This window comes from Pogona vitticeps, chromosome 13, assembly GCF_051106095.1.
Source record: "Pogona vitticeps strain Pit_001003342236 chromosome 13, PviZW2.1, whole genome shotgun sequence".
Taxonomy (NCBI): domain Eukaryota; kingdom Metazoa; phylum Chordata; class Lepidosauria; order Squamata; family Agamidae; genus Pogona; species Pogona vitticeps.
The window spans coordinates 1,596,109-1,615,968 of NC_135795.1; the positions used below are offsets into that span (position 1 = coordinate 1,596,109).

Below are 19,860 nucleotides of genomic sequence, written 5' to 3' on the forward strand. Positions count from 1 at the left end.
ACCCCCGCTTAAGAGAAATAGCTTTGTTGGTGGCTGAACAGAGGTGCTCCTTTCAGCCGGGTGAGAATTTCACGCGGCCCAGGGCTCTCCTAGCAGAGCTGCTGAGAAAAGGCTGGAGAGGGACTCCCAGAGAAACACCACGGCGGCCACGGGGAGGGGGGCAAGAAACACAAGCGCTTTCCAGGACTCCCTTCCAGGGAAACCCACCGGGGATGGAACACGGAGGCACCACATGGCACGGTTAAGGTGGAGCAGCGTTTAATGAGCCAACAACGGGTTCGCCGAAACCGGCACAGATTATTTTAAAGGCAGCAGAAAGAAACCAAACTTGCATCGTTGGAGTAGAAAGGCAGATTTACACTGAGGAGCAAAAGCACCGAATACGATTTGTTTCCTACATGCATCTCTAACGGACCTCAATCAACAAACCACGGTCTTCTTTCCAGAACACGCCAGCTGGACAAAGAAACGGGCTGGAAAGCGGCTCTGAATTCTGGGCGCGCGGCCCCCGCCGAAGGGGCCCCATTCCTGCCCACGAAACAGACCGTGCTCCGCATGGAGCGGGGCCGAGGGCAGCTGGGAGACGGGGCTGAGGAGGACAGAGGGGTCCTCTTGAGCCACGGCAGGCCGTTTGACCAGCTCTGTCCTCCCCATCGCCTTCCCCCCCTGGCGACCCACCGGCCTGGACCGCTTCTGAACCTCTTCCCAATGGTTCCTCTGCAGCCCGAGGGACCCCTTCCTCACCATTTCAAAAACCACCCCCCACCCCCACCCTGCTCTGTTTCCACATCGTGGCCACCAGGCAGCAATTCCTCTCTCAAGAGCGATGCCGGTGGTACCCTCAAAACCACACCTCGTGTGTGTGTGTGTGTGTGTGTGTGTGTGTGAACCTGCAATTTCAGGCGGCCTGGGTTGGCAGGAAGATGGCCCATGTCCCAGTCTCCCTGGACCCACAGCCACCGCCCTCCGCTGCCGCCACCACTGAACCTGCCGGTGCCTTCCATCGGCAGCCCCCACCCCCCAGCCAGCCAGCTGCGCTCCTCCCGACAGAGAGGCTGCCTCGCCGGGAGTGCCAATTTGAAGACGGAGACAGCCTTTATTGGTCACCCGGAAGGGGGTGGGTGAGGCCCGGCTAGCTGATGATCCGGCTAATGGCCTGCAGAGACGGGAACTCGTCCTCCTCCAGGTGCAAAGCTTTGTGGGCCGCGAGGTCCTGCGGCGTGAGCACCTGCGGGCAGGTGGGGCAGACGCAGCAGTCCAGGCCGGACCCCGACTCCGCCTGCCAGGCGTTCCGCTTGCTCTTCTTAGACTTGCTCAGCGAGGAAGAGGAATCGCCCAGGCTGGCTTTCAAACCGTTGTGAGTGGCCAGCAGTTCCTGCTGTTTGGCCGTGTCCGGCAACAGCACCAGGAGCTCGCTGAAGATCTTCCGGAAGTTCTCCCCCAGGAGATCCTGGCAGCTCCGGTAATATTGATCCGCTGAAATCAGACCCTGCCGGGAAGACAAAGCCGGGAAGGCCCAGGAGAGTCAGGGATAGAGAGGCACGGGGTGGGGGTGCGGGAGAGAGAACGCCCCCCACGCCTGCCCCCCCCCAGAAGGACGTGCCATGGAAATAGGGAAGCCTCCCAGGGCTGGTCCACTCCACCCTGCATGCCCCTCCATGAATGAGCCTCAGAAAAGAAAGGGAATGTTGAAGCCCCACGTTCCACCCCAAGAGACGTTCACAAAAACAGCGCTCCAGGGCTGTGGGTTGGCTGAGCAGACAGAACCCAGGCATTTCTCATGGAGGATTTGGTATCTTAATTTTCTGGAAACCGGGAAGTGTTTGGGGGTGGGGTGGGAAGGCAAACTAGTAGATCCAGAATGTGCCCAGGGGTTCCTAAAGTGCTACACATGGGGTTCTGGTGCTTCCGAGACACCAGGATCCTTGGGATGGTCGTGTGCACTTTGGAGAAAGCTCCTCGGTTGTGTTTTGTTTGCAAAGAGGGCATTGACCTGCACATCCCCAGGGGAACCCTTCCCGGGAAAAGAAGCACATCCTTGTGATTCAGCCACTGTGCCCCAGAAATGGGCACGTCAGAACCAGCAGGGAGAAAGGACTTGCGCTCAAACCACCGTCCTTGAGTCAAGGGGTCAAGGGGCTGGCTTAAGATCTCGGCAAATACCGGCCACTGGCTTTCAGCCTCTCGGCCCCCACGGACAAGTGAAACCTCCCCAACCCCCCCTTCCACATCACGCTCTGCTTCCCCCCCCCCCCAATCGGGCCACCGGCAGTTCTGGGAAGACCCGCTGGCCTGTCTTTCCAAGAGGTCTCCCTGACGGCCACTCACCTGCCTGAACTGCCCCGAGTAAGTCTTGAACTTGTTGAACTGGGATTCGTCCTCTCGAAGGAATTCTTTGATCGACTGGATCAGCTGGATGTTCCGCTGCTGGAAGTTCTCCAGGATCAAGTAGGGGCCGCCCTGGCAAGGTCTGGGCCTGTTTCGAGGAGGGAGGAGAGGCAGAAGAGAACTGAGCTGTCCCGGGAGGTTTGCAAGATAAAGCCATTTGGGGAGGGTCCTCGCCCGAGAAGGGCATCACCGTGATCACGGTGGCGCGGTAAATCCAGCTGCCCTAAACTCAGCTGCTCCTCCTATGGGTGCCGGGGCATGGGGCTAGTCCTCATGGGGAGGAGAGGGTGGGGGATGATGAAGCAGGTTCACCCACCCCCTGTGAGGGCTGCACACGATGGCCCAGGGGGGCACTCTGCACTTTCTAACCACCTTGGGGGGGCCCAGAGGGTGGTTCATTCAATCCCATTCCCCTCGGGTAAGAGAAGCAGCGGGCTAGGCTGGGCTAAGAGAGAGAATCTTGCCCTATGCCCGGATGGGCATACCAGGGGAGGTGGGCATAATTTGGAAGAAAAAAACAAAACAAAAAACACTGGCTTCCTGTCCCTTGAGCCCATTATTACGTGTCCTATTGTTACCCTTATTTACAGATGGTTTGTTTTTAAAATCCCACCCTTCAAGGGAACTCCCCGGTGTGGGGTACAAAAATGGGGGGGAGAGAGAGCCCCAAAGCCATTCAGATACCCGCAGGCAGAAGGCCAGCTATGACACGAGGAAGAAAGCGAGGGAGGGAAGACCCAAGAGCCGCCTGCCTTGCAGGAAAAGCTACTTACTCTTTTACAGCTGCAGGGGCAGTTTCCGAGGCAGCGGTGGGTGGGATCGGAATGAAGCCGGGGGGTGGTTTACTGACAGGCGCCGACAGGCCCGGAGGTGGAGGAGCGCTGTTAAGCAGCACCACAGAATTGAAGCCTGGAAGAAAGTAGGGAGCGACACAACGAGTCACTATTAGGACCCACAAAGATGCAGGAAGACTGGATCTTCTCCGCTGCCCGGTTGCAGGGGGGGGGGGGGGCCTTGCCTCCCTCTCTCTTATTCTTCTACACTGAGTCCTGTCCCACCCGCTGTAAAGCCTTCACCAACTAACGTGGCATAAAAGTTAGGCAAGCCTTCTGGGCAGGAGAACTAGGCTGGATCCCTGTTAAAAGATTGCAAGCCCGGGGAAGACCTTGGGCGGCCGTTTCCGGCTCGAGCGGATGGGACATGGACAGATCAGCCCACGGTCTCAACTCTGTTATCAAGGAACCTTCATTTGATTTCCAGGGCTTGGGTTCCCTTCCTCCCTCATCCCTAAAGCCTGCACCAGAACCACCGTAAACTGCACAACAAGGGTATGGAACCATGCCTTGGATCTACTGGAGATGAACACTGTGCCAGGTATGCCATTTTTTAAAGGCTGGTATCCGGTTGAGAAATCCCGTTCGGGGCAGGAGCGCTCTCCTCTGCCCCGTGACGAGCAAACCCAAAACAAACTCCACGAATTAAAAGAGGAGGCAGACTTGCCCCGTCTACTTTAAATGGAAATGGCTTGCAGGTTTTTAACAGTTTTAAGAGAATGCCAGCCAAGCCCTCCAGATAAAAGTCCCACACTTTCTGGATCCCGGCAGACGGTGGGGCCCTCTGCATTATTCCCACAGGGCCTGCAAGAAGCCCACAAAGGGGTACCAAGAACACCAGGTTTCCTGGCGCTGAACCTTGTCCAACCACCTCTATGCCTTCCACCATTTCCCCTGACAGCACTCAAATGCTTTCAAAAGCATCTTTGCAGTTTTAATAAGTAGAAACTCCTTTGTTTTTGTTTTTTTATTTATTTCCCAGCTAAGGAAGCTGTGAGGGAGTTTCCAGTGCCCCATTCTGCGCTTCCTGCAAAATTAACATCCTCACGCATTCACGAAGCTCGGGCTTTCCGGAGGGCAAAGCCCGAGGAAAGAAGCGGCGGCCTTTACTCACCTGGAGGCGGGGGCATCCGAGGGACTCCAGAATTCCCAAGGGCCGGGAAGTCTTCCTGAGGTAACAGAGACGGGCTGGCCAACGAGGTCTTCTTCAGGCCCGGCGGCTCTTTGGAAGGATTGCACGGAACCGGGGCCTTCTCGGCGTGACCGTTGACCACTGCTGCCGCTCGGTCTGGCGCGTGGGGGTGGGCAGGGAGGCCGGGCGGGTGCTCGGCCTCTGGGGCCTTTTCCGCAGGAGGGGCAGGGGCCGCTGCCTCCCTCAGAACCGGCGACGACGCGGCCCGAGACTTCTCGGACCCGACTTTCTTCTTCTTGCCCACTCTGACGAACCCTTGGGAGTTCGAGGCGGTCAGCAAGGAAGACACGTCAACCATGGTTGGGGTGCTGCGCACCTCCTGGGTGGTCACCCCTGAGCCGTCACCCTCGTCGTCCTCGTTGGGAAGGAAGGCCTTGGTCTTCTTGCCTCCTTTACCGATGTTGGCGGGGGGTGCTTTCCGGGCGGGCTGGCTGCCACCAGTGGTGCTGCCAGCAATGGCTTTGGCCACATTTTTACTGGAGCCGCAGCTCCATGCCGACGAGAGGGTGGACGCGGCCTTGTTGCTAGGCTGGACTCTGGACACCAAGGCGGGGAAGTCCTCCTCCTGGAAAGCAGACCTTCTCGCCGGGGCTGCGTACGTCAAGGTCATGGCAGAAGACACCACCGGCGCGCAGGAGGAGGAGGAGAGGCTGGGGAAGTCCTCCTCGTCCAGTTTCACCAAGACGGGCTGGGAAGCGCTGCCAAGGGGAACAGGGTGTTTAACAACCCACCGGGCGCAATCAAGCATTCTGCCCGGGGTCCTGTTGTCATTGGCCACGTGGGGAAGTGGAATGGAAGCTGACAAGGCAGCCGTCGCCTGCCTGCCGACTCCACGTACGAAACACCAACAGGGCACTGAACTTCACACAGATTCCCCCCCCCCCCCCGGACATGCCATGAATGAAGGCACAAGGACCTCCAAGGGGGAAAATGTATTTCCAACCTCGCGCTCCCATGAGGGCGGATCTGCACCTCTCATGTCCAAAATAAAAATTAAAAAAAATAAGACTGGGGGAAATTTTAAAAGGCCCTTTGAGCGGGGTAGAGACAAGAGTTCACTTTCTGGTTTGTTTTGGGCCAAGGAAGTGCTTTTCAACCTGAGTTACCAGAAGCATGATCTTAAGAGGAAGCCCCGAGGCATAAACAGTCAGAGGCAACTGTAACCGAACAGGGAGTTTCTATCATGATCATGATTTTGAAGTTAACAAAAGGAGGGGGGGCTCGGGGGGGCCCAGGGAGGCGGGGGGGTTGTCGACGCAGCCCCATTGACTCCTTCCTGGCTTCTAACGTGAAGGACTCACCTCTGCCCCAAGCCTGCTGCCGGGCAGCCGATGGCTGGGAAGTCGTCCGGGCTTAACACGGTCTTTGGAACAGCCTCTTTGGGAACTTGAGAGGAAGCAAAGAGAGACAGGTGTAAGTGACCTCCTGAAGCCCTTCAAGAGCCTTCTTCTTGTGAGTCAAGCCCACCACATCGGGGCAAAAACCCGCTGCAGGAGGGCTCACCTGGGGCTTCAGCGGGCGGTTTTGGTCCGCGCTTGCAGGCGTTCAGGTCCAGCTCTTTTGCATCTTCCTTTTTCGCCCGGGCGCCCTCCTCCTTATCGTCCCCGTGCTTCTTCTCCTCTTGCCTCTTGGCTGCCACGGACGCTCGGACAGCCGCGGCAATATCTCGGTCTTCCTCTTCCCTGCAGGGTTTCCAAGCGGAACAGTAAGGACAAGTCAAGAGAGGGAGAAGCTTGGGGGGGGGACCCTCCCTGAAGGCGGGACAGGAACAATCTGCGAGAGCCGCTCCTCTTTGCCGCCGACAACATCAAGCGGAAAAGCTCTGAAAGGCTAGATTTAGCCCAAACACCCCCAAAACTGCAGAAGAAACCATTAAGCGACCGACTTGCAAGAAGAACTTTGAGAGTGGCATGGCAGTACCGCGAGAGCCAGGCAGATGAGGACCGGAACTGCTGCCACCCAGAATGAGAATCAGTGAGCAAGCCAAGCATCCTCGTCTCTTTAGGCTGCCACAAGAGGGCAACCCTTTTGCAACGGCTGTGGCCTGCCTGGAGCTCGTCCCAAAGGTTAACGCTATCGTGCTGGGTTGTCCTGGCTGAGAACGCACAATGCATTACATTTGCTTTTCAGGCAACACAGACTGAAAAGGGGGTCTGCTAAAAAAAAAAAGCTGGGGTGGCCCCTCCAGCACCTCTAAACCAGAAGCTGCCTGGTCCTGCTAACTGCCGGCACAGGCTGCATCCCAGAGGGGCTGGACCCTGGCATGAGGCTCGGCTCGGTCTCCCTGAATGCCTCCACCGCTGTTAACCAGGGGCCATTAACCAAGCAGCCAGACCGCGGCTGGAAGCAGGACCAGCCCTTCTCCTCCTCCTCCTTCTTCTCCAGCAGGCCTTTCGTACCATGCTTTGAGGGAGGCATATTCAAAAGAGAGAGCAGAATTCTGCCTATCAGATTTTTACTAGTTTCCAGGTTTCTTTACGTGCTACGAGGACACATGCAGCGCAGGCGTAAATAAAAACAAACTCAAAGGTGTTAAAGACTTTACACTGGCCTTCCTTTCTGGACCTGTTTTGTTTTGTTTTTTTTAACTCGGCGCGGTGGTGGCCCAACTCCAGAAGCCATTTCCGATCCTTGAACTCAGCGGCTGTTCCATGGGGCCATTCCCCCAGTCGACCTTCCCACTCGCAAGCGGGTTCCGATGATCCCAGAACCCCAGCTCCAGGCCCTTCCAAGCCCAGAGACACCCCCAGGCCCCCCCTGAAGGCAACCTGTGCCCTCTGACCTCTTGTATCTCCAGCTGCCTCTCCTGTTCTGCTGTCCGCCGCGTGGCCCGGCCCGGCCTCCTCTCCCCTGCCGGTTATACCTGTCAACCTCTTCATAGTCTTCACCACTCACAACACCTGTGGAGGGGGAGAGAGGGGGAATGGAATCAGAAGACATTGCAGAGCAATCTCTCTCCCCTCCTGTTATAGCCCAACGCTCCTCTGGCTCCCTGTGTTGTTATCCTGACCGTTCACAGGCCAATCAAGCCAAGGACTCCGAACCCAGTCTCCTGACAGAGAAAGCCAAGATTGCTCTGCTGTCCACACTGAGCTGCATCTCCAGGTCTCCTTCTACGCAGATGAGGAGCACTTACTCCAAAGCCCTGCGAGGGTCCCACATCTAGAAACTAAGATCCGTCCCTAACCTTAGAATGGTTTTGTACGTTAGCGAAACAGGCAGGAGGCCGTTCTTTCTAGCCCGGCGTACCCTCGTTTCTCCGCTGGTGCCTCGGCGCGTAGTTGAACTGCAGGTCGATCTGCCGGTTCTGCCTGGCCTCCGCCCGGTTCTTGCTGTGATAGGCCGTCTTGTGGGCTTTGTAGTCGATTTCCGTCCGGAAGGCGTGGGTGAACTGCTCGCTGCTGCACCGGCCCTCTTCGCACAGGAAGTGCTTTTCCCGGAAATGCTCTCGGAGGTATTCGTAATCACTGCAGCGGGGCAGAGGGACAGCGTGCTCACTCACGGGGGAATTCGGTTCCGTTTGGGGAGGCAAAGGGGAAGGTGGGGGGGGACAGAGACACGCCAAAACATGGCTGGGGAGGAGACGGTTCCCGAGCTTCCTTTCAGCGCCAACGGCTCCTGCCTGAATGATTCAGAAGTGGAAATGGAAAGGGCAACCTGGTTGCCTTCTAGGCTCTTAGCCAAGAAGACAAGCTGCCTCCTGCGGTGGCTGCTGTTCCCATCTCGACTGAGTAGCCGGACAAGACACACACAGAGAGAGGGAAAGAAGGGTGAGCGGAGGCAAGTGGAAGCCTTGTGGGGAAGGTTTAAGAGAGCTGGGCGTTTGGCGTGGAGAAGGGAAGACCGAGAGGCGACGGGAAAGCCACCTGGGCCCACCTGAAGGGCGATCCCGTGGGAGAAGGAGGAAACCCGTGCCCTGCTGTCCCAGGGGAAGGAGCCAAGCTAAGGGTTAGCGGGGTGTCAGCCCAAGGAACAGGGTCTCTTGGTAAGCCAGTTGCCTCAGGAATCAGACACAAGGCGACTGGGCGCCAATCCCCATGACGTAAGGGAGACGGGGCTGGGTTCACCCACCTGTAATACTCCTGCGCCCCCTCGGAATCACAGAAGTGGCAAAAATAGTGGTCTCTCCTAAGGTGTTTCAGTAACTCGTCGTTATCCAAATACCGCTCGTCGCAAAATTTGCACAGGGGGTGGCCCCGGTGAGAGGTGTCGTCGGGATCCCCGTGGATCCTGTGCCGGGCGAGGTCCTTGCGGGTGTACCATTTGCGCTCATAGGTGAAAATCTGGAATGGGAGGAGGCAGACCCGTCACCCCCTCGGCAAACAGAAAAGGTCGCCTTGATGTGGGAGGGCTCTTCAGGGGCCCCCCTTTCTTCTCTCTCTCCCCCCCCCCCCGTGCGGGCTTTCTCCTAAAGCGCCTGGCAGGGTCACTTGCCTTCAGGTGCTTCACGCAGAGCCTGCAGCAGAAAAGCTCGTGCTGCTTCCTCATGTGCTGCTCCAGTTCCGCCACGGTGGCAAACGGCCTGGCCTCTGGGCACAGTGGGCACTCGTGCTGCAAAAGCTTCCTAGGATAAAAGGGGGGGGGGAAACAAGGATCTGGATCACAACCGTAGCCTGCAGGACGCCCTCCCTTTAATACACTCCTTCTCAACATGGGGAAGCAAAGCACTTTCTCACTGCGTTGACAGCTTCGATTGCATTATCTCAGAGGCTAGAATGAGAGTCAGTGTATAGAAGCAATCTAAGCACCGCTAAAGGGCCTCGAACGGCCACGTACACGTTCACTGACCAGGACTGTATGAACTTGGGACTATCTGAATGTGCACCTGCAATATTTCCCAAAAGCAACATGGATTGGCATCTGCCTATTTATGGCGTTGGCACCAAAAAGCTGCCTCCTTCCCAGAGCTGAGGAAGGCGAGTGCTTTGGCCTCCCCCCCTCCCCCTCCTTCCCAAAAAGCATGGCCAGAGGTAAGAGGGATTCTGGAATCACAACCCGAAAGAGCAACTTTCCCAAACACTGCTCCCGACAGCTGGAGCGCTGCTCAGCTTCTGAGATTTCCTCGGTGCTGGCGACGCCTTTCCCTCTAAGCACACCTTTCTGCCTTGGTTGGATTCCTTCGCCACACAGGCCCGGGGGGGGGGGCTTGTGGGCCAGGGCTCAGGTGATCCAGGCGGTCTCTGCTAATCTGAAGGCCACACCCTGTTGCCACCCATCCTGGCACATGGCTGGTCACGGGTTCAGCGCCTTCTCTTGCCAGACACTTCTCCCAGAGAACCCAAGGAGGGGAGGTACAAAAGGGTTCCTTACCTATACAGAGCATAAACTTTCCCGTCAGTAAAATAGATGTCGTATTTCTTCTCATGCTGCAACTGGCTGAGCGCTATTGATGAAAAGGACGTCAGCTTCCTCCCAAAGACCACCTGCGTGGGACACAAGGAGAAGGGTCAGGGGAGCAGGCGTGGCTGAGACAGCATACAGAGGGGCGCCCTGTGGCCCTAGTGCTGACAGAGCAGCGGAAACCCCGAGAAGTCCTGGGGAGAGAAACAGGCAGCAGACAAGAGGCACTGCGGATGGAGTGCAGGAGGACGAAGGAGGGAGACCCAGACGGAAGCTCGAGAGCCGTGGGTCCCCACCTTGGGTAACCCTGGTGTCCTTGGACTGCAATTCCCAGAAGCCTTCGCCACCGGCTGTGCCGGCCGTGGTTTCTGGGAGATGCAGCTGAAGAACGCCGGGGCGACCCAAGGTGGGGAACCACGGCTCTAGATGAACCCTCTGCTTCTCTCTGCCCCAACCCACTTAAGAGGGACTGAAAGAGAGGGAAATGGGGGGGGGGAAGTGAAATCATCACCAAGCCCCTGGGAGCAGAGTGTGGGAGAAACCCGGCGAGAACAGAACTCGTCGTTTTGAGCATTGCTTGGGTCCTTGCCAAATGCCGTTACTCAGCTCTGCGAGGTTCCAAAGGGCTCTGTGGCGGCACAGGGCAACCCACGTGCAGGTCACCGAGACCAGAGAGAAGAATCAATTGCTCTTCCCAGGCAAGCGATGGAAATCAAGAGGCCTTTGACCCTCAGGAACTCCAGCGGGCACAGCCGACAGCCGGGCATCCGGGGAGTTGGAGCTGAAACCACAGGACGAGAACAGTTCGTTTCAGCTCTCTGCACCAAGAGGAGAACCTCTGGCTGTATATTCAAAGCAAGAGGCAGGGCATCTTCCCAGGAGCGGCCAAATGGCTGAGCCAGGGAGGAAAGGCTGCAGAAAAGGCTGGGGCCAGGATACAAATCAAGTCGGACATCATCAGAGGGATCCTCTTTTAAAGGATCGTTCTTGGCAAGCCACCTGGATGACCCCAAGAGTTGGGTTAGCCACAGCAGAGTTACTCGTTCTATCCTTCAGTAACACCCTGGATTTGAGGTAGGGGAAGAAGCCAGAGTAGTTTATATTTGCTGCGGTGGTTTCCACCATTCTGAAGGGCTGAAACGTCTGCACAGCAGAAACCCAAGAGACGATCCAGCAGGTCCCACTCAGCTTATCAGAAGGTTTGCAAGAGATTGGTAGGCTGTTCGCTCCTCCTTGAGGGAGTGTCGTGTTCCACCCGTCTTGCTGCCCCTGTTGAGTCACACACTATGCACAACGGAGGGCCCCTGGCTAGTGACACCCTGTTCCCAGAAGAAGTGGAATGCGCCGTCTAATGAGGCACAAGGGAAACCCAGGGGAGGGAAGCGTACTTCTGCAGGGGAAGTGCAGAAATGATGCACTGCCCTCCCAATCCACAACAATAGATTCGGTCTGAGAAGAGAGGTGGTTCCTCTGGATCGTGACCCTCACATAAACGTACTGTTCCACCAGGGACAGATGCTGCTTGCCCCTGGACCGAAGCCACGCAGAACAAGCACAACAGCTACCGTTTGGGGACGACAGCAACACATTGGGGGGGGGGGGGAGATTCCCTGCTTTTATTATGCATTTGTTCACAATTCCTCATTCCATTCACTGATACTGGCAGGTCCAGGAAGAGACATCAAGATGAAACGGGCATTTCTGACAGCTCCTGTTTCCAGACAGGATCTTCTTCTATCTGTGCTTTTCCATAAGGAAGATCCGTCGTCTTCGCTTGCTCCTCGGTACAGGAAAGGTGGGGAAGTTGAGCCCCTATTCCCATCAGCAACAGTTTGGGATTTTTACCAGGGGGTGGAGGATTGCGTGAAAGAAATGGATAGAGCAAGAGCGACATTTCTCCCTCTCTCGTAACACCGAAACCCTGGGTTGTCTGCTGAAGCAGTATGATGGTGGGACTAAAGGCAGACAGAGGGAGAGATGTCTTCCAACGGGGCTTCACAATTACACTGCAAAATTTGCAATGGCAAGACCTTGTGATGGTTGCCAACTTGTCCAGCTTGCAACAAGGATTAGACAAATTCAAGGAGGAGAATTAAAGCTATGGCAGGCAGGCAGGCAATTCCTGCTAGACAGCGGCCTCCAGGAGGGAGGGGAGGAGGCTTCCCTATACCAGTTGTTCTTGGGGGAAAGAATAAGGACAGGGGTGCTCATGGAAGCCCGGGTTCCTCGGTGGCTTTGGTCTAGCCCTCCCTCCGATGCAATCGAGCACCGTTTTCCTCGTTCTGAAAGGGATGGATTAGCCAGGGGAGGAAAGATACCGATCTAGATAGACCATTGATTGAACCCATAGCAAAGATGCTTCCTCTGTTAATAAAAGTCAGGAGAGGACCACAGCTCATCGGCTGCTTTGAGTGCCAAAGGTCCACAGTTCAACCCCAGGTATTTCTAGTTCCAGCTGGAAAAAATCCCAGCCGGAAACCTCGGAGATCTTTAGGGACAACCGGACCAGGCGGATTAGTAATCGGACTCTGTAGAAGGCATCTTCTACGTCCTGGGGAAGGCTGCTGGTGGTATGTTTTCCTCATTCCCTCTCTCTTATCTGCTAGCAAGGAAACATCGACAATGGGCAGGAGACACCGATCTAAATACCTTTAATCTCTTCCCCCCCCCCCCGAGAGTGGTGCCGTCACCTCCAGAAGAGTGAGAAACCAAACAGGCTTTACTGCCAAGAGGAGTTGGTCTTGAATGAGAAGGTGTTGAATAACCCAACAGGGTGAGTCTCCACCGCCACCTTTTACACACCGTAAACAACCAATTTTGGTGAATCACCTGCCATTCGCAGCCACTCATTCCACACCACTTAAAAGTGCCGTGCTTTAGACTCGGTTCCTAGAAGAACGAGCAATGCCAACAGTGGCGCTTTTTGGGTGACGTCGTCGTTAAAAGAGATAACGAAACAGCTTCCGTGAGGTCAGGCCTCATGTTACAGACACTCAAGGGCTGGCATCGGCCGAAGAAGGCTCCTTCCTGTATGTAGGGCATCTACGTGGACAGGCTTGTGGGAGAACCACTCCCTCCTGCCACAGGGCAGTGCCTTCCTCTTCGGAGTCTCACAAATTATTTTTATCCCACACTTCCTCTAGGCAGCAATCAAGCATGGGAGGTAAGGGAGCCCGTGAGTTTTTTTTCGGCCGGCTAATAACCTAGGATCCATGATTTCTCAGTCCTGCTCTGATACATTAGCGTGGCAGCTGTCACCGAGGGCTCCATCCATGAGTTATAAAAACCCCAAACTGCAGTGTTTAATCTATTGACACAGCACTTCATTCAGCTACAGCGATGACCGCCTTACTCAGCAGGCGTGTATGATAAAACCAAAACCCCAAAAGGTTTCAATGTCAATCCAAAATGGTGATTGAATTTACAGACAATAAATATCATCTCTTTGCTTTCACAAACAGAAAGGATGTCACCTCTATGAGGATACTCTTAAAATAACGACACACGTACACTATTGGAAAGAGCAGATGTTCTTCTCACTGCTACATGTGACATCTTAGCCCTAAAGCAGCAGCTACTAAAATGCTGATTTCCGCCTCGGACCTTTGCTATCAGCTACGCAAAGCATCGTCTAGGGCTGGAGGTGTCCTTTAAGCTCGCCAAGTCCACCTCCCAAATCTTTCCCAGGATCTGCAATGCAGAAGGCAGCGCTCAGCATCCCTGACGGATTGACCTCCAACCAAGGAGAGCCCATCATCTTCAGCAGCAGTCAGTTGCACTGCCCAAGGGGCACGCCAGGGCATTTCGCTGAATGCTGGGGTGAAATAGGCATCCTTCCCTCTATGGCCACGGGTTCTAATCCTTCTCTCCAAAGCAGAACAGAATAAGCCTGATTCATCTTCTGCATGACATCCCACCAGGCTTCAGAAGACCACCGTTTCATCTCCTTTCAATCTTCTCCCCCAGTTCTTTCAAACAACCCTCAATACGACACGACTTTCTAGGATCCCCTACCTCTTCCGCTGCCTTCCTTTCAACATGCTCCATTTTGCTTACAACTCTTCTGGAAATACTGCACACAGATCTGGACAGAATATTCCCCAAGCCGCCTGACCAGTGAGTGCAAAACAAAACAGAAATCTTACTTCTTGTAATAAGACACGCCGTGCTTCCATTAATACGGCCTTTTGTAAAATCCAGCCGCTTTTGTTTCTTTAATTGCATTTCAACTCTACGGAGAATATGGGCAAGTCCACACTAAAGGTGTGTCTCGCCCAGCAAACTTCTGCCAACCTGTTTTTAAAAACCAATTTCACAGCCACAAGGAGGAAAAGGAATCTTGTACACTTTCAAAGAAGGGCTATTCCCATCAGGGGAACTTTCTTCCACCTCTGCGCATGCAAGAACGCAGCGCGAGGTGCAGGCCGTTCTATCTGGGGTTGCAACTGCCCCTTGATGGTCTGACTGGTCATTCCGTTCATCCAACAAGGGAAATGAACGGGCTCAATGTCATCCACCCTGGATGCACAAAACACCTCCCGTTAACCTTGGAGGAACCCTGCCCGCCGACCCCATCGACCACGGCACTGGATTTCCAGCGCTTGCTGGCAGAATGCTCCCAGGATACTTGGCGACACCGGGCTCTTTGCTGTGGCTTCTTCCCAAGGCCACCATCCTGCACATATTTACTTGGGAGCAGGCCCCAACAGAGCGGTGTTTACTTACTCCCCCCCCCCCAAGATTTGGCACAGAGAGAACTAGGATCTAAAGCCAGCCTGATGTACTCAAAATAAGTAATGAGTGAGATGGCCTTGCTTTTTTTCCCCACCACCACTTGTGACGGCAATTCCTCAGAATCTCTCAGGCGGTAACCAGAGCTCAGCCACGTCACTCTTTCGACTGGACTCCAATTCCCAGCATCCCCCAGAGCCACCGCAAGGGCCTGGAATGGTTCCCTTTCCTTATTTTCGCCTGTTACTTAAGATATTTTCAGCCCGCCTTTCTCCTTAAAAAAAGGCCCCAAGGTGGCTTACAGCACTGGTTCTTAACCTTGGGTTACTCAGGAGTTTTGGACTGCAACTCCCAGAAGCCTTCACCACCAACTGTTCTGGGAGTTGCAGTTCAAAAACATCCAAGTAACAAAGGTTAAGAACCACTGGCTTGCAGCATTAAAAAAAGGAAACACTGAAAACCCCTAAGTGAACAAATGTTTTAAAAAGAATTAAACAGGCATTATGTTAAAAAATGGAAAATAAAATCGAAACGAAAAGCACCTTATAAAAAAAACAGAGGACAACAATCCATTTAAAATACCCTCTGATCGCCAGTCATTAAGGAAAACAAAATATTTTTACTGGTCTATAACCCCCACTATTATTCCTCCAGCCCATAACAAGGGCTGGGAGATCTCAACCTTTGAACTACAACTCCCAGGATCCCTTCCCAGACTTGAAGAAAGGCTTGGGGGGCGTTCCTCTTGCCGGACTAGAACTCCCAGGATCTACACTCTCTAGCAAGGGCTTGGGGGACATTCCTCTTGCCGGACTACAACTCCCAGGATCCACACTCTCTAGCAAGGGCTTGGGGGACGTTCCTCTTGCCGGACTACAACTCCCAGGATCCACACTCTCTAGCAAGGGCTTGGGGGACGTTCCTCGTGCTGGACTACAACTCCCAGGATCCACACTCTCTAGCAAGGGCTTGGGGGACGTTCCTCTTGCCGGACTACAACTCCCAGGATCCACACTCTCTAACAAGGGCTTGGGGGACGTTCCTCTTGCCGGACTACAACTCCCAGGATCCACACTCTCTAACAAGGGCTTGGGGGACGTTCCTCTTGCGGGACTACAACTCCCAGGATCTACACTCTCTAGCAAGGGCTTGGGGGACATTCCTCTTGCCGGACTACAACTCCCAGGATCCACACTCTCTAGCAAGGGCTTGGGGGACGTTCCTCTTGCCGGACTACAACTCCCAGGATCCACACTCTCTAGCAAGGGCTTGGGGGACGTTCCTCGTGCTGGACTACAACTCCCAGGATCCACACTCTCTAGCAAGGGCTTGGGGGACGTTCCTCTTGCCGGACTACAACTCCCAGGATCCACACTCTCTAGCAAGGGCTTGGGGGACGTTCCTCTTGCCGGACTACAACTCCCAGGATCCACACTCTCTAACAAGGGCTTGGGGGACGTTCCTCTTGCGGGACTACAACTCCCAGGATTCCCCCCGCCCGCCTGTCAGAAGGGCTTGGACAGGCTCCCTGCGGCTGGACTCCATTTCCCAGGATCCCAGAGGAAGAACCCCCTCCCTCCTCCCCCTCCCCCCGACCTCCCAGGAGGGCCCCTGGGGGGGGTCATCTCAAGGCCCCAAAGGCCGCCCCGCTTCTTCCCAAGGGCCCCGCGCCCCCCTCCCCACGACGCCCCCCCCGCCCTGTTCTGAGGCCTGCTCCCGCCCTCTCCCGCCCCCTCTCCGGCCTCACCTGGGCCAGCTCCTCCCGGCAGACGGCGCAGTAGCGCACCCCGCAGAGGGCCCGCATCCGGACCGAGCAGCGGTAGCAGATGGGGTGCTCGCACCGGCCCAGCGCCACCACCTCCAGCTCCCCGCAGCAGAGCACGCAGGGCGACGGCGGCCCGTCGGGGCTGCGCGGCTCCGTCGTCGAGGGCGAGGGCGACGCCGCCATCCTGCCTCTCCCCGCCCACGGGCCCGGCTCGGCCGCGACCACCACCACCGACCCCCCGGCGCCCCTCCGGCCCACTAGGCCCCGAGCGCCGCCGCCTAGCAACCGCCCCGGCCGCCAACCGCACCGAGGCCCGCGCCTAGAGCGTCGCCGCCAAGCCGGCGCCCCGCGCCTAGAGCGTCCTCTCCGGCCACGCCCACCGCCGGCGACCGGGCGCCTGCGCCGACGCCCTCCCCTCCCACCCCGCGCCGTAGACTCCGATGAATAGACCGGCTCGCGGGGATGGACTCGCGAGTCCGCTCGCCGCCTTTTTGTTTCCTCTCCCTTAAAAGTCCCTAGGAATCAATCGGAGAAAAATCGCTTCTAATTATGAAACGCATTAATTAAGTTAAAGGATCAGAGCTTCGTTTCTAACTGGGGTCGAAATAGGCTCCCAGCTGTTTGTTTCCTTTTAATAAGCCTTTAAAGATACACGTGTCTGTTCAGGGAGCCCCAGAAGGGTGGACACGTGTCCCCCTTTTTCTCTTTTTAGGGGAAGCAGTCCTCTCTTGAAAGATGTCCAGTCTTGGGAAAACTAGCCCAGATCCAAGCCTGGTTTAAAAATAAAAGAGACTTGTGATGATGATGATGATGATGATGATGATGATGATGATGATGATGATGATGATGATGATGATGATGATGATGATGATGAATGCAGTGGTGGGATTCAGCAGGTTCGCACCAGTTCTACAGAACCGGTAGCTAATGTATTATTGGTTCTGCAGAACCGTTTGTTGGCCTGCTGAATCCCACCACTGATCCTGGCCAGTGGTGGGATTCAGCAGGTTCGCACCAGTTCTACAGAACCGGTAGCTAATGTATTATTGGTTCTGCAGAACCGTTTGTTGGCCTGCTGAATCCCACCACTGGATGAATGGGTTTGGGAGTCTTGGAGTTGCTGGAACCAAAATAGCTACTGACAATTCTGCCTGGCACTTGTCAAACACTATCCAGACACTGGTTTGTCATACATTTCTTGAGTGCAAGCGGAGTTAGTGCATGTTCTCATCATTCAAAAAAAAAAAAAGCAAATAAAGTACTGCACTACCAAAGGGGGCAGAAGGGAAAGGTCTCTCCTAAAAGCTGCATGAATTGAGGTCTTTCCCAGACAGGCAAGGAGGGGGTAAGATGAAACCAAGGGCAGGTGGGTACCCACAGATGGAGGACGGCTTTGCAAAAGAGGAAGAGTTTCAAGCACCTGCTACAGAAAACAGCAGTGGCTCCAAGCGACATATAGATTTTTTTTACTTCAGAAGAACGACACAACTTCAACGCAGACGGTGAAGAAACTGAAATAGTCAGCAAGATGTCATAGACCTCGGTCCAGTCGTCCATCCAAACGGAGCGTGCAGCGGATAGATCTCAGAAGAAGGCTCAAAAGGGCAGCAAGGAAAGAGTTAGAAAAGATCATCGGGCGTAAGGATGCGTCACGGGAGACCAAGATCATCCACACTCTTGCGTTTCTGGTCACCATGTAGGGGTGTGAAAGCCGAACGGTAAAGAAAGCAGACAAGAAAATGGTAATAATAATCTGTTTGAAATTTGGTGATTTGTGGATAGCGTGGGCTGCCAGAAAGATGAACAGGTGGATCCTAGATCAAATCAAGCCTGAACTATCTCCGGAAGCATAAGTGATGAAATCCAGGCTGTTCTACTTTGGGCACATTATGAGAAGGCAGGATTCTCTGGAAAAGATAATAATGCTCGGAAAGGTAGAAGGCAGCAGGAAAAGGCAACCAACATGAACCTGAGCAACCAACATGAACCTGACACAACTCCGGGAGGCAGTAGAAGACAGGAGGGCCTGGCGTGCTCTGGTCCATGGGGTCACGAAGAGTCGGACATGACTAAACGACTAAACACACACACAGCAGGAAAAGAGGAAGATCAAATATGAGATGGATTGGTCCCTAAAGGAAGCCACAACCTTGAGTTTGCAAGAGCTGAACAGGGCTGTTGAGGACGGGGGCATTTTGGAGACTGTTCATGGATAGGGTTGCTGTAAGTTGGAGGTGATTTCATGGCACCCAACAACAACAACAACAACAACAAGCAACTTGGAAAAGTCACCCTTCCGCTCCGGTTGGTTCTGCGCCTGGAACGAGTAACACAGAGGACGGCAAAAGACATTTCCTGAGAATATTTTTGAGAGCAAGCTGGAGACAAACCACTTGGTTTCCAGACAGGTGGCAGCAGAGCTCAACACAACCACAATTAGGAGAGGCACACCTAGACAGACGTGTGGGTTACGCCAGCGCACACAACCTAAATTCCGTACGAGGGGGGAGACCTTTTGTGGCCGTCTGTCACATAATCCTTGTTTCCTTGACCTGGTGGAGCAGAGGAGAGCAGGGGAGGACGGTTGTTACACAATGACTTGTCCATAGGCTGACTTGCATGATTGCAGTGGGATTCTTGACCCTGTATGAAGTCTTGGGAATTCCTTGAATAGTGACCTGGGTTTTTTCTGCCTCCCCCACCTTGATGGTCTTTCAGTGACCCACCCGGGTGTAGTCATGCAGCTCCAGACCAAAGGAGGCCGATGACATGCTGTTTTCCTTAAGGGATCTGAGTCACCGCTGGTTCAGATGTCCTGGCTACACAAGCATTCCCAGCCATAACATTTTTGAGGAGTGACAAAGTTCTCCAGGGCTGAGTCACGGTACAGCATGGAAATCTTTTATCATGATAAGCAGCCTTTCGGGAGAGATGACATGACACCGTGAAGCCTCTTCACAATGCAATGCAAGGTTTATACAAAACAGGGCTGGCTTGGTCACCCAGGTGAGAAATCCTTTTATTTGGCCCACCCAACAGTACTAAATTGTGCAAGCTTTCAAGACTTCCGGCGTTCTTCAGTTCAAGTTAGGACTCTTCCAGATCAGACATTTGTTCTGAGAAAAGCACTGGGTTGATATTACCGGCATTTCCCCCACCATCCATAAAGTTTGCTCTTAAGAGTCTAACTTTGCACCATAGATTTTCCCCCCAGGACTCACCACTTCTTTTTGCCCCTCCGGAACGTATGGTTTATTTTTTGTATTGTTTTGTACCGGAGACGGAGAGTTTCCCAATGTGTGACGAATCTTGTGTGTTTATAATAGCTGGCTCATAACTACGCCACCAGTTTGTACATGGAAGAGCAGAGGAACATAAATTTATAGCTTCAGGATGCTCATTTGGGGATAGTGCAGGGGAAAGAACCCTAAACATGGTCACAGAAGGCCTTGGACCTGGTGTTTTTCTGAGAAGAAGGGGTACATGAAGCCCAAGAGGAGAGTCTACCAGTCCCACAATGCCTTGCTTCTTAGGGACCCTGAAGCCAGGTATTATTCACATAGCTAGGGGGAAAATATGGCTACACTATGGGGAAAAGCAGACAGAAACTT

The 19,860-nt window shown here is 54.5% G+C and overlaps 1 protein-coding gene across 1 annotated transcript; it reads right to left on the reverse strand.

Moving 5' to 3' along the window:
• Positions 1-241: 241 nt before the first annotated feature.
• ZNF598 (zinc finger protein 598, E3 ubiquitin ligase) lies at positions 242-16,602 on the reverse strand. Its single transcript, XM_072982943.2, has 12 exons — positions 16,232-16,602; positions 9,724-9,836; positions 8,848-8,977; positions 8,485-8,696; positions 7,663-7,880; positions 7,196-7,313; positions 5,917-6,095; positions 5,715-5,799; positions 4,336-5,111; positions 3,162-3,297; positions 2,329-2,476; positions 242-1,489 (listed from the first exon to the last, which is right to left on the reverse strand). Exons 1-12 carry the CDS (start codon positions 16,430-16,432, stop codon positions 1,133-1,135), a joined length of 2,673 nt encoding a protein of 890 aa, XP_072839044.2. The 5' UTR covers positions 16,433-16,602; the 3' UTR covers positions 242-1,132.
• Positions 16,603-19,860: the final 3,258 nt, after the last annotated feature.